This window comes from Sciurus vulgaris (assembly GCF_902686455.1).
Source record: "Sciurus vulgaris genome assembly, chromosome: 5".
NCBI lineage: Eukaryota > Metazoa > Chordata > Mammalia > Rodentia > Sciuridae > Sciurus > Sciurus vulgaris.
In genome coordinates, this window is record NC_136465.1 from 113,527,744 (window position 1) to 113,542,092 (window position 14,349).

The 14,349-nt window shown below is 40.9% G+C and overlaps 1 protein-coding gene across 2 annotated transcripts in view; it reads right to left on the reverse strand.

The window, feature by feature from the left end:
• Nucleotides 1-10,740, reverse strand: part of LOC306660992 (natural resistance-associated macrophage protein 2) — a 38,876-nt gene extending 28,136 nt beyond the window's left edge. The window contains exon 1 of one of the 2 annotated variants that reach the window (XM_079139788.1): nt 10,689-10,740. In XM_079139788.1, the coding sequence (XP_078995914.1) occupies nt 10,689-10,737 (49 nt within the window). In that variant the 5' untranslated portion in view covers nt 10,738-10,740. Of the gene's footprint in view, nt 1-9,180; nt 9,329-10,688 lie in introns of those variants that run through there. The other variant, XM_079139789.1, reaches the window with a different exon arrangement.
• Between the last annotated feature and the right edge of the window lie 3,609 nt (nt 10,741-14,349).

Here is a 14,349-nt window from a genome sequence, read left to right on the forward strand (position 1 = left end):
AAGGACTGGAGATGTAGCTCAGTGGTAGAGGACACCTGAGTTCAATCCCCAGTACCACAAAAAGAAAAAAATTAAATTAAAAAAACAAACAATTGAGATACTAGTGTGCTCTTCACTTAACCTGTACTCTGCAAATAATCTTAGGCAGAAATGTTTCATAATAAATTTCTAAATAATTATTAATGGCATTCTAAATGATCATTTCTATACCAAGTACACACAGAGCTGATAAAACACAAGAAGTCTGGTCTTCTCTGAAACCTCAAGAGAAAATATAAATTCTAGATTCCAATTTTCTCATCACAGTTTTTAGTCAACAAACTGTAAGCCCCACTGTCCGCACATCTATAGAACAAAACTAGGGCAGGCAACAGAAAGGGTTAGTTATGATTGGCATGCTGCATAGTATTTTAAGTGCCCATGATAATTTATGACCCATGTGGTAGCTGTAAGTTAACATTAGGCAGTTTTGCTCTTTAGTACTATAACACCATGTTGTTTTAGTCATTTCACTACATTAAGGAAAAGACACAAAGGCCACAAGCAACCCAAAAACCAAGCAATACTTTAGTGATTATGATTAATCCTCTGATATTCTAGTGTGCCTCCATCAAGTGTCACCTTTTCTAAAACCCAATACATTTCCTCCCATTAAACAGTAAAAATAGAAAACACAGCTCTCATGATTCAATGTAATATGACTACCTTATTCCATTCATTATAATAAGTTATAAGACTGTTTTACAGGATAAATGTGGGTCAAGTTACATTTTCTAAAATTTCAAAAGCCTGCATTCTTTGATTCAGCAATTCCACCCTTAAGAATAAATCTTAAACACACACAAGGAAATATGTGCAAAGACATTTCTACAACATTCTTCATAGTGTCAAAATACTGAAAAAAAAAAGTCTGCATATTAGTAAAGGGGTGATTGAATAAATTGCACATTCATAGGACAGAATAAAATGTAGTCAGATCTATATGTATTGATAGAAAATGATCCCCAATATATGTTATCAAGTGAAAACTTCAACTTATTAAACAGTATGCATCATTTACATAGGAAAAAAAACAAGAATGAACACATACACTTAATGTTTACTATGTTCAAAGGTTACACCAGGATCTGGTAATAATGGCTGTCCCTAAGAAAAGAGAATGGGGGAGCAAAAACAAGGTCAAGTGAAGGGAAGACCTTTTATTTAATATATACTGTATAACTCTTTGGACTTAGGAAAAAAGTTTACTAGGTACATTATTTATTTATTTTTTTTCAATGTGGTGCTAGGGAAACACAGTGCTCTATCCCTACTAAGCACATATTTTACCACTGAGCTATATCTCCAACCCATTTTCAGTTTTTAAAAAATGGATTCACACTTCTCAGAGAAACTAACACTTTGGGATATTCAGTTGCACTCTCTGATAACACTTGTACAATGGATAATCAGAGATCTGCAGCTGTGAGCTGACAGGCATTTATTGCCTTGAACTTAATTTACCAATAGTTTCTCTAAGTGCTCAAATAGTCAATAAAATTATGAAATTATGATTTTGGAGTTTCACCTGAATGCAAAGAACAGAAGCACCCTTCTCAGGTAAGCATTTCCTGGCTCCCTAATTTGGATTAAATGGCCCCCTCTTCCCAGTTACACCAAGGCACCCACTGATTTCCACTCTTATCATGTTGTCTCAAAAACATCTATTCCCTGGTAGTGTTCTTGCAACATTTCTGCAAGTTTGAAATTCTATTAAAACTAAGTTACGCTAAAAAACACATACTAATGATAATACATTCTAACACCTAATTAACAATAATTCTGTTTGTTCTTAGCATTTAAAAGAACTCTGGAAGAACAATTTGGATAATTCAAACCTATTTTAAAATGACCCACAAGAAAGTCTTAAGTACTAGCTGGGCATGGTGGCACACACCTATAATCCCAGTTGCCTGGGATGTTGTTAAAAGCAAGCCTCGGCAACTTAGTGAGGCCATGTCTCAAAATATAAAATAAAAAGGTCTGGGAATGTGGTTCAGTGGTTGAGAGCCCTTGGGTTCAATCCCTGGTGTCCCCCACCAAAAAAAGAAAAAAAAAAAATTTGAAGTACTAATTATTCAAATATATACAACTTTTTGTTGTTGTTACCAGGGACTGAACCCCCTTTATTTTTTATTTTGAGACAGGATAGCACTAAGTTGCTTGGAGCCTTGCTAAGTTGCTGAGGCTAGTTTGGTGCTCCACCAACTGACTACAACTTAAAAAACTTTTCCCCCTATTATTAAAAAATAGTTTCATTTTTAAATAATGTGTTTCTTTTAAAATTCTCATATAGAGAACAAAGACACTTAAAACCATTTCACTTGATATTAGAGCTGAATTGGTCTTGCTAAAATTAATTGTAAGGTTTAGGGAAGAATGTTTTGGAATAGAGTCCTCAATCTCCCCTACCTCAAACCTCCCTTTTTTTCCTGGTACTGGGGATTGAACTCAGGGGTGCGCTACCACTGAACTATACCTCTAGACTTTTTAAAATTTTATTTTGAGATAGGGTCTCACAAAGTTGCCCAAGTTGGGCTCCAACTTGCAACACTCTTGGCTTAGCCTCCCACTGGCTGGGATTACAACTATGCAACAAAATCAAAGAGAGTATTGAATAGGAAAAGAACTTTCACAGAGGCAACCAAAAAAGTATTTGCATGGCATTAACTGATTAAATAAATGTGAACAGGGATGTTCAAAGGCTAAAAAGCAAACTGTCTTTTCTGATGCTTACCTTAGACCCTGTTCAGTGCCAGAGACATGCTGGTGACAAAGCAGAAGCTGCCAGAGACGCAGATAATGGCTTGAAAAAGTGATACTCAAGTGTTTATTAGAGAACAATTTTTTTTTTTTTTTTTAATTCCATTTGTCCTCAAGAAAAGGAAAAGATTTTCAGATACTCCCAAAACTCTCTTTTCTCTAAAGGTCTACTTTTAAGCTGAAGTACTATGATAGTTCTCCTAAACCACCACTATTAATCCAACACCTGTGTTGTATGTTTTTCATGAAAGTATGCTACTATCATATGAATGATTGGGAATCAACAAAGCTTTTTGAGATATTTAAGTGATTCAAACAGAGTTAATTGTTTTCTGCACATTTGTCTGTGTTAAGAGAGATTACTTCTTTTTTTTTTTTTTTTCAGGTGCTAGGATTGAACCAAGGGCCTTAAGCATGCTTTACCACTGAACTACATACCCAGGACCAGACTCTTTATAATAACAGATTTTACTTCCCTATTTTTTCATTCTAGATCAATAAAGAAAAATCATTTTCTGAGTCTTTTTATCACGGGTATCTATCTGATGAGTTTCAAAATTCTATCTGTTCCCTCTGGAGGTGAGGAAAAATAAACAGCTTGGAAAACACAGGTGAAATTCCAAGTTATTCTTTTTTTTTTTTTTTAATATTGTTTTAGTTACAGGTGGACCCAATACCTTTATTTTATTTTTATGTGGCACTGAGGATCAAACCCAGGACCTCGCACATGCTAGGCAAGCGCTCTACCTCTGAGCCACAACTCCAATGCCCCCCAAGTTATTCTTGATGATGTGAATTTTTAACTTTTTTTTAAACTAGAGTAGGTTTATCTTATTTTTCTCTTACTAAAATGAATTTGAGGGCTGGGGTTTTAGCTCAGAGGTAGAGTACTTGCCCAGTTGGTATGCATGAGGCCCTGTGTTCAGTCCCCAATACCACACGCATGCACAAATAATTTGATGTAAAATAATAATGTGCAAAAAAAAAAGAGGCTAGAGATTAATTATAAGTCATGGTAGAATAAACAGAGTGAAAAGCCCTTCTGGTAAGTGTTTAAGAAGACCATACACAACATACTAATCCACTCGACCTAATATCAGAATGTCTTCAACCTAAAGATACATAATACATCCAGTTCAAAAAATATACAGTGCTGCATGACTCAGGGCAGTGTCTGTCTGTCTTTCTCTCTCTCCCTCTCTTCCTCTGTATCACAATGACCATTAAGATACTAGCCACAGTAATAATCTCAAAATTGGAAATATCTTACTTGGCCTTCCAGAGAACTATAATTTCAACTTAACATCAAATTTGCTGTTCCTCACCTGAGTCAGAGTTTGAATTTATTTTGAGGTTGAAAAACAAACAAACAAGAACAACTTGACTTTAAAACCATCTAAAAATGAGAGAAAGAAAATGTTAAGAGGAGGAGAGAGGGAGTAAGATATGGGGAGGAAAAGTATAACTGATAATGAAGCTGGCTGCCTGGGTGTAACAGGTGATAACAGTAGAGGAAAATGTGGCCAGACTGTCAAGAAGTGCTGACCTCTTAAGACAAAATATCATTCATCAACCAGAGACTTCAAAATTGAAGGGCCCGGTACCCAATAAATGGAACTCTTCATTTTCTCTCCTTAGTTTTCTTGAGGCTTAACTAGTTTCCAAACCTCCCTGAATGCTCACCTGAAATTTTACTTCCAAGGCTTATAGTTGGTCTTTGTTCCTCCCACTGTTCCAGGGTGAATTTCTTGCAACTTCCTCCTAACCAGAACTTTATAGCAGTGTGTTTCTCTTTGGGGGGCCAACATGGCCTCCTGGCCTGAAGCCTCTATCCTGGAACTCAATTCCGAGCTCTGTCAACAATTTCACACATCTGTCTCTACTAGAAAAGAACACCCCCTATTAAAATGTCTATACCAGCCAGGCATGGTGGCACATGCCTGTAATCCCAGCAGCTCGAGAGGCTGAGACAGGATTGTGAGTTCAAAGGCAGTCTCAGCAAAAGCGAGGCACTAAGCTAAGCAATTCAGTGAGACTCTGATTGGAAATAAAATACAAAATAGGGCTGGGGACATACTACAGAGATACAGCCACATCAATGTTCATAGCTGCTCAATTCACAATAGCCAGATTGTGGAACCAACCTAGATGTCCTTCAATTGATGAGTGGATAAAGAAACTGTGGTGTGTATATATACAATGGAATATTACTCTGCCATAAAGAAGGATAAAATTATGGCATTTGCAGGCAAATGGATGAAATTGGAGACCATCATGCTAAGTGAGATAAGCCAATCTCAAAAAACTAAAGGACGAATGATCTCGCTGATAAGTGGATGATGACACATAAGGGGGAGGGTGGGAAGAGTTAGTGTTAGGGTTAGGGTTAGGGTTAGGGTTAGGGAGGGGGGCAAGAATGGAGGAAGAAAGGACTGTTTAGAGGGAAAAGAAGGGTGGGAGGGGTGGGGAGGAAGGGAAAAAATAATAGAATGAATCAAACAACATTACCATATGTAAATTTATGATTATACAAATGGTATGCCTTTAACCCATGTACAAACAGACAAACAACATGTATCCCATTTGTTTACAATAAAAAAAAAAAATAGGGCTGGGGAGGTGGCCCAGTGATCAAGTACCCCTGAGCTCAATATCCGGTGCACCACCCCCCAGGCCCCCCCCCAAAAAAAAAAAGTCTATACCTACTTCTTGCTTCAGGAAAATATGTTTGCCCTCATACTTCCTTAAGTAGCTTTCTCTGGCAATATGGAGAATGATTATGATTGGATTATATTCAACCCACTTACACTAATTAATGACAAATACTAGCTCAAATGCAGATTGACCCTTACAATTTTTTTTTTTTTTTCTTTTTAAAATTTTTGGACAGGGCTGGCCTTGAACTTGTAATCTTCCTGCCTCAGTCACCTGAGTTGTGGGATGATAGGCAATGGCCATTGCACCTGGCTAACCCTAACAATTGTACATACTTTCCTCAACATGTCTTATCTCTCTCCCTCTCCCTCTCCCCTTCCCCCATTTTGCAGTTTTGGGGATTAAACCCAGGGTCTTATGTGTGCCAGGTAAGCACTCTACCTGTGCCAGGTAAGTGAGCTATATAACCAGCCCAATTTTTCTTTTCTTAAAGCAAAGAAAAAAGATTTTATGTAAAGACAGACAACATATACTACAAGATTCTCCAGTCTTGTATATGCCTTCTTTTGCTCTTTGAACCTGATAAAATATTAATAGTTAACTTGTAGTCTTCTCCTTTCATTACCAAGGTCTTATCTCTTAATTAACAAATACCAAATTAAGAGATAAGACCACAACAAACAAGAACCCCGATCAACATGACCTACCAGCAATAGCATAAGAACAAGTCCGAGAACCCTAATTTCCTAATTTATGCTTTACTGAAAACACTGGTCCTTACACTAAAAAATGTGAAGTATTCTGACCTTAACTTAGAAGTGAAGAGGCCAGCCCTGTGGTTCATGCTGGTAATCCCAGCTACTCAGAAGGTTGAAGCAGGAGGATGGAAAGTTTGAGCACAGTCTTGGCAACTCAGTGAGACCCTGTCTCAAAATAAAAAATAAAAAATGGCCAGGGACATAGCTTGGTGATAGAATGCCCTGGATTTTCTTCCCATTACCACCAAAAAATAAAAAAATAAAAAATAAAAAAGGAAAAGGAGTTAGATGACAAATATATTTTTGTTATTCCTGGCCAATTGCTTTATTGTCTATTCTGATGTCATTAAAATGTGCTTTATAATACACATATACTGTTTTATTTTAGACAGGATATCTGAAAGGCTCTTCTTTATGTCTCCAGGAACCAATTAGTGTTAATTGTTCAACAGATGTTTATTAAATTACAAAAGGAACTATAGTTCCAGTTGCTCAGGACACTGGGAGACTGAGGTGGGAGGATCACTTCAGCTCAAGACTTCTCAGCACCAATCTGGTCAACACAGTGAGACCCCGTCTTTAAAAATAATAATAATAATAAAAATAAATGGCATACAGGGAATAAGGTGATAAGGGTCTAGGTCTTCTAATTCCTTATATTCTGCCCATAAAAATACCCTTATCTTTTTTTCCAAAATATTTTATTTAAACCATAGGGACTTGTGGAGAAATGATAACAACAACAACAATGGGGCAGCAGCTTTCCCTTTCTGCCTCAAACACATTCAGCTCTTTAAAGGTGTCAATCCCTTGCCTCCTTATTCAAGCACAATTAGATTTCAAAGACATCTATTCTTACCAATATAACATCCAGTTTTCAACCCTAAAGAAGCATTAAATTGCCAAAGCTAAACTAAATTTATATCATCTATACTTCAACAAATCCAGTCAGCATGCTGCAGCATTAAGCTCTTTTTGATAAATTCAAAATTTTGTTATTAGGTTCCTAATAATGTTACATGTATAATAAACACCGGCTTCTTTGCAAGAAGAGAATTAGAGGACAAAACAGCCACTGTCTCCCAGATAGCACCAAGAGAAACAGAGAGATTTTAAGCCCACACCAAGGGTATACATCTGTTCACAGACATTAAGATATATGTACACAGCAAGGAGGCAAGAAATAAAGATGTCTCATTCAACAGCAACTACCCAAACTCAGTGCTGAATGTCAAACAGAAAAGATCCTACTTTGTGGATTTCATTCTCTAACCTTCACTGACTCAAAACTGAACCAATGCTGTTTAGTAGCTCTATAGCTATAAGAGACTACTGCTGATTTCCTAACAGTATTATAAGATTAGATCAAGCTTCCCTATTCCTTAACAAGAAATGCTGCCAGGTTGCTCAGAAATTCCCCTTCTGAGTCCCAGAGCCATTCGGGAAACATGAGGAACCAAGTATGCTGCAATCACGGCCTTTCTGGTACTGTATCCAAAATAAATGGTCTGTGCCAAGACTGAGAATGAAATATTATCCAATGGGGGTGGCGGGGAGCAGACAGTCAATGAAGTTCACAAGTTTCATTTAAAGACACAGCTACAATGGGATATGACCTAGTTCAATGACAGTTTCCAATTTATTTAATAAACACCCAGTAGAAAGCCTCTAGTCATATAATTACACATTACCCTTAGATCAGGGTTAACGATGTGGATGGAAAGAACAGGCCTAAGGGTGGTATTGTGAGTAAAGAATTCTTTACTTTAAAATCTGCAGGGGGAAAGAGGACACATGTAGGTAATACTACTAACAAAAACTCCTACATGCAAAGTACTATTCCAAGCACTATGTGTATTAAATAATTCAATTCTCACCAACAACCCAAGACTGGTATCATCAATTCCCATTTCAAGTATGTAGAACAAAAATACAGCCGGGCATGACGGCACACACCTGTAATGCCAGCGACTAGGGAGACTGAGGCCAACCTCAGCAATTTAGCAAGGCCCTAAGCAACTTAGTGAGACCCTGTATCAAATTTTTAAAAATATTTTTAGAGGGATGGGGATTTGGCTGAGTGTTTAAGCGCCCCTGGATTTAATCCCTGGTACGGAACAAGGAGAAAGAAAAAGGAGGCTAAGCAATTTGCGCAAAGGCTTACATGGTCAAGAACTGACGCAAACTGGTGAAGTTTCATGAAGAGTCCACAGAAATCAAGGTAAACATAACTTCCCCTGGTTTCACCAATATTCACTAAAATTATGACCGGCATAAGTTTATAGAGGCCCATCTCCTCCTTCCATATGTTTGCTTTTGCTTTCCACTTCTAGGAGATGTCACATTCTTTCACCCACAATATCCCTCTGAAACCAATGGACGATATGAGAATTTCATTTTAGAAACAGTCCAAGAATGAACCTACACACTAATACGAGCGGCCTGCACAAGCCCATTTCAGAGAAAGCACTCCATGGGTGCCAGCTGGACTCATGAGTTTTTGCTGCAGTGGGGCTGCGGGAGCCCCAGACAGCTGGCAGGGTCCCAGTGCTCAGCGGATAAGTAGGCGGGAGACCTTACCCTGGGCACATCCGACTCTCTCGCGCGTTACAGCGGGTCAGCGCGCCCTCCACCACAGGTTACCGTGCGCCGTCAGGTCCAGCCTGGCTTTGGGCCATTTGTCCTCGGCCACGGCGCGGAAGGGTCGAGGGCACGGTGACCTCCGGCGTTCGCTCCTCAACCCGCCCACCCTCTCCTCGATTTTCCTTCGAATAATGCGGCTCCATCAGGCCCCTAGGACACCGCGCGGGGCGCCTCAGGCCCTCACTGCTCTGCCTCCCTACACGATCCCGCACACTGGCCCCTGAGCCTCCCCAGCTGGCCCTCGAGGCGCTATATCCCCCTCCCATCCGCCTGCGGAAAGCCGGGCGCCGTGACCCCTGACCTTGCCTACCCTTAGCCTTACCGGTTCAGCCACCACCTGACACGCCGACCCAGCTCCGGCGGCTCCATATCCCGGGAGCCACAGCCAAGCAGGCCAACCCCCTGCACTCCCGCGATTGGCCGATAGGACCGCAGCTGCACATTCCCATTGGCCGGATTTCCGCGGCTGCCAGTGCGCGTGGCAAGCGGAGCAAGAACAGAGGCTCCGCCCACACCGAACTTGGGCTGGGGGCGTGGCGGGAGAGGATGGGCTAAGGGCGGAACCGGGGTTGGGCGGGCTTGGAGCTGCTTTGTGGGAGCAGAATCCAGCTGAGCCGCTGTTTGCCCGGATTCTTGTGGAGGGTGAACTTGGGATCTCTCAGCCGGAGGGAAGCCTGAGGTCAGACAAAATTCCTGCCCTCGTGGGGCGCGGGGGCGCATGCCTGAAATCCCAGAGACTCGAGAAGCTGAGGCAAGAGGATCACAAGTTTGAGGCCAGCCTCGACAAGTTGACGAGACCCTGTCTCAAAATAAAAATGAGCTGGGGAGGTAGCTCAGTGGCAGAGATTTGCCTAGCAAACCGGTAGCCCTGCTTCAATCCCCAGTGCCGCAAAAACAAAAACAAAAAAATTCCTGCCCGATTTTCCGCACCGTCTCACAAGAGGCACTGACAAGCCCCTTTCTTCCGGAGACCTGACTTTACCAGGTACAACTCTATAACAAAGTATAGTCCACTGGCCGGACCATTTTCCAGAGCCATATCCTATTACCAACTGCCCTACCAAGAGCATCGCACACCTGGGAGGAAACACGAAACTCGGCCAGTGCAGCCAGTTCCACTACTTTAGGTGTCTTACTCCCAAGCCTCAGCATGGTTTTCCTGCATTCAATATATCTCTGCCTCGCTTCACCTCACTCTATACCTACCTCAACTTCACACTCCAAAATAATCCCACACCATCCCCAGCCTCAACTTCACATCTCAGCGTCTTTCGCTGAAGTGACTGCCCTGACTGGTGAAAAGGAGAAGAATGACCTGACAGATGATCCTGATTTTCTACAATGTCCTCCAGAATTTCCCAAAACATCCTTAGACTGCCCTACCATTTACAGCGTGAAAGATAACCAAGCTTCTTTCTTTGTATAAAAACTGCTAAAAGAAAACTTAAATTATTGGTCAGAGTCCAACATATGAGGAATGGGGTGTGTACTGCAAAAAGAAAAGCTCAAAAGTGCAAAATGAAAAAACTCAGGAACAAAGAAAAAAAAATTGTGGACCAAACATCATGTGCTTCCAGGCACAGGCTGGTTTCCATACAGAATTTCTCCTGGAGGAAAGAGAAAATACACAAATTAGTTTGGAGAATCTCTCCACAGAGAATCTGTAGATTTTGAGAAAGGCTTGATAGACTCCCTCCAGATCAGAATCTTTCCTCTGGGAACCTCTGCTGCATCTAGAATGTGAAAGGGCTGAAGCTGTTCTTGTCACCCTTCCCTGGCTGCTCAGTAGGGCAGCTTCCCTGGGCTGCTGCAGACTTGCTGGCTACTTACTCAGCTCACAGGCTGGAGCTGCCTCCTCCTTAAGCTGCTTCTTCCCCATGGTGCAGAACTGGTTTGACTTTTTCCAGAGCAGCCCTGCTTCTATATATGCAAACAAGTGCACCTCCCTTCGTTAGTAAGGACACTTGAGGCTGCTCCAGACAATACAGCACTGGTAAAGACTGGCAGGGAATTTCAAGAGGCAAACCACACCCTACCAAGAATATTCTAATTTCATCTTTGACCTGCTGTGAAAAGGGAAGTATTCTATATCTGCCACTCCTAGATATTAACTAACAATTAATTGAGTTAAAAACTTTCATTCTAAGATTTCGTTTCTGTGCCATTGGGCGGGAGCAAGTGCTGGAGGCGGGCCTGTAGGTGCAAGTATGTGAAAGGGGTGGGGAGAGAGGAAACCCTTTCCTTCAGGATGCTGCTCTCTTTGAAGTGAAGCTGGTCCAGGTACTTGTACCAGGGCTGCTTGTGCACTAGGACTCTGTACCTCTGAGACATGAGGTGAAACCAATTAACCCAAAAGCCTGAGAGTCCACATGTATTTTCCACATAGTACGTGCAGTACTAATGCAATTATGTGTAGTCTCAAAGTATAGATGAAAAGGCCACCGGTCTGTCCTTTGAGATCTGAAGAAGCCGCTGGCATCAGCCTGCTTAATCAATGATCTAGGGGCAGACAACAAAGAGAGGCAAACCCAGGAGTAGGTAGGTACCTGATGGAAAAGACAAAGAAAGGATGATGGAAAAGAAAAGGGAAAAACAACTGAGACTACAAAAAACAAATACAGGTTAACACAAGAAATTGTTAATCTGGGAGCAGGGGCACAGAAAGAATGCGGAAAACTTGCCTCAGGGAAATGACTTAAAGTCAAAGCTGGAAGAGAGAGGCATTAGAGTAGGGTGAAATACAGGAGAGAAGACAGTTTCTGCTTATAGGTACCAGAAGTGTTCTAATAGTTTTAAAGAAAATCTGCTTAGTACCAAAATAATAATATTACCTTAGAATGAAAAAGAAATTAAAGCAGTAATCAATTCAAATTAGTCAAGGTAGGCTTCCAGCAAGAGGTTCTGCTTCCTATCCTGTCAGTTGATGGAACTATGAATCTTCTGCCCAGGACCCCCAGATGACAGTCTCTTACCTGGGAACTTGCTCAAGCACTGAAAGTTTATCATTACAACTTGATCTCTCTCCTGTTCTTGTTCTGTATCAGACAAGTTCCCTAAGGCAAGGGACCTCTGAAGATTGGGCTACAGACAATTTGCCCCTCTTCAGTTGATAAAAGTAGGAATGGGACTGGAGATGTAGCTTAGCAATATAGTGCTTGCCTAGCACGTATGAATGGCTGGGTTCGATTCCTAACACCACACACACATAAAAAATAAACATAATAATAAAAATAAGAATGAATTTTACAATGAGACTCTACCACAGCCCCACTCTTTCCTTTAGTCAGCTGTTTCTCCAGTAATACACACTCCACTCTTGCCTCGTTGGTGCCCAATTCTCACTTAGTTACTGACAACATTAACTGACCTCTTATTATGTATAAAACACTGTATTTAACACTTCAGAAACACTCATAATCCTCATAATAAACTCGTGAGACAGGAATTATTATCTTCATTTTGCAAATGAAGGAATAAGAGGCACGGCGGGGGGTGGGTAGGTAATTTTCTTAAAGACACCTAACTAGCCAAAACACAAGGCCAGCAGATCTAGCAGCCAGCACTCAACTAACACATGGTCCCACCACCATCTTGTGCAATTAAAACAATTCCCTTTCATGCAAATCTAACTGCAAGACTCTCTCTTTAGTAAAATCATATTAATGGGGCTGGGGTTATAGCTCAGCGGTAGAGTGCTTGCCTAGCATGCGTGACACACTGGGTTCCATGCTCAGCACTGCATATAAATAAAATAAAGGTCCATTGACAACTAAAAAATATTTTTTAAAAAAATAGTATTAATGTAAATTCACTAAACATGCCACATGACACCAATAGCAACTCATTTCTACACAGATGTAAATAGGTATGAGTATCAGGTGTTAACAATATCTTCATCATAGGTAACTTTTATTTAAATATGAGGCTCTTCCTTCCATTCTCTCCTTCCACCCACTCTCCAAATGTTCTCTTTCATGCTATTGTTTTCTCTCAAATAACTGCCAGAAACGAACTCCTTCCACTCTGCCCCTTCTTTTCCTGGAAAACTCTCAAACATTCTTTAAGATTCCCTTAAAGTACCCGCCAGAATAATCATTCCCTCACTCCTCCAGACAACATTAATTCATCCTACATTCTGTCTGCTTCAACCCATTCTGTATATATTTACTGAGAACCTACTATGTACCCAGCACTGGCTGGGGCTGCAGATACAAACACAAATAAACACAGATCCTATTGTTTTCGTGCTTTCTTTTCCCACTTAATTCTCAATAGAGGAGAGTATCTTTTTCTTTTTGTATACTTGGTATTATCAAAAGCCAGCTATATAGTGGTGTCCCCAAAATGTATTACCTCATTTTTTTTTTTTTTTGCATGTTACAACTGGAAGGCAATAAAGTGTGAAAATTAGAACATTTCTATCTATGTCCTTTTTCCAAAGTTGTGTCTTATCTTTGCCAAAAATATTCCTCCCTGACTCTGCTAGGAATAAGGGATTCCTGAGATGAACGCTGGAATGCGCTGTCCAGTCCCCTTTGAGGATGCAGGACCTGTTACCCCAGCTGTTTGGAGTAGGAGTGCTTCTGGCAGATGGGGCCCTGGCTGTCAGGCCACGCCCCTTTCCCAGGCAGCCCTCATCTCGTGACTGATGTATGTGGCAGGGTAAGATTCATTCCTCAAACCCCAGCTGAGATAGCTCTGAAGGTTGGCTGAGCCTTTGTTCTGCATCATGGCTCAACTTCACCCACCTAGTCTGGCTTCCTTCCCTGTCCTCAGTGTTGATCCCAAATTCACTTCCCAATAAACTTCCTGCCTGTCTCAGCATTAGCTTCCCTTCTTACTTTGAATAATCTGAAATCAAAGTTGCTGCAAAACTGATCTGCACTAGCTCTCTTTTCTTAACTACCCATTTACTTCTCTACTTTTTGTGATCCATTCTGGAAATTACTTTCTCTTTGGCTAAATTGTGGTCATCATTGGCCATGGACCATGAGAACCAACTGTTCCACAGTCTCCATATTTGAAATGCTAAAGGGTTCCTTTTACAACCCTCTGCTTCCCTCTTACTGTTCTGTCTGGGTAGTTCTCTTTGAATTGCTTCTCTTTGGCGGTCATTTGCTACTTTTCCTCCTTAAATGTAGGCATTCCCTCCCCAGTGTTATTACATTAAACTGTTTAGTGTAATTCTTCACAATCTCTCTTCTGTTTAGTGTAATAATCCTGGGAGCTACCCAGCATTAGAGACAGGATGGAGCAGTGGCAAGAACAACCTCCTAGTGTAAAATTGACCTGAATTACAGGTTGAGCCAGCTGGGAAAGTGGGCAAGGCATTAAATCCCCGTGTTTCATTTCTTCATCTGGAGTGAGCATGACAACAAAATCAATAAGCTGATTAGATCCCCAAATGCAGCAATGTCCTCTCTTGCCTCCTATCTTTTTACATGTGTACCTATGGTGGGAACATTCTCAATACTAGAGATTGAACCCAGGG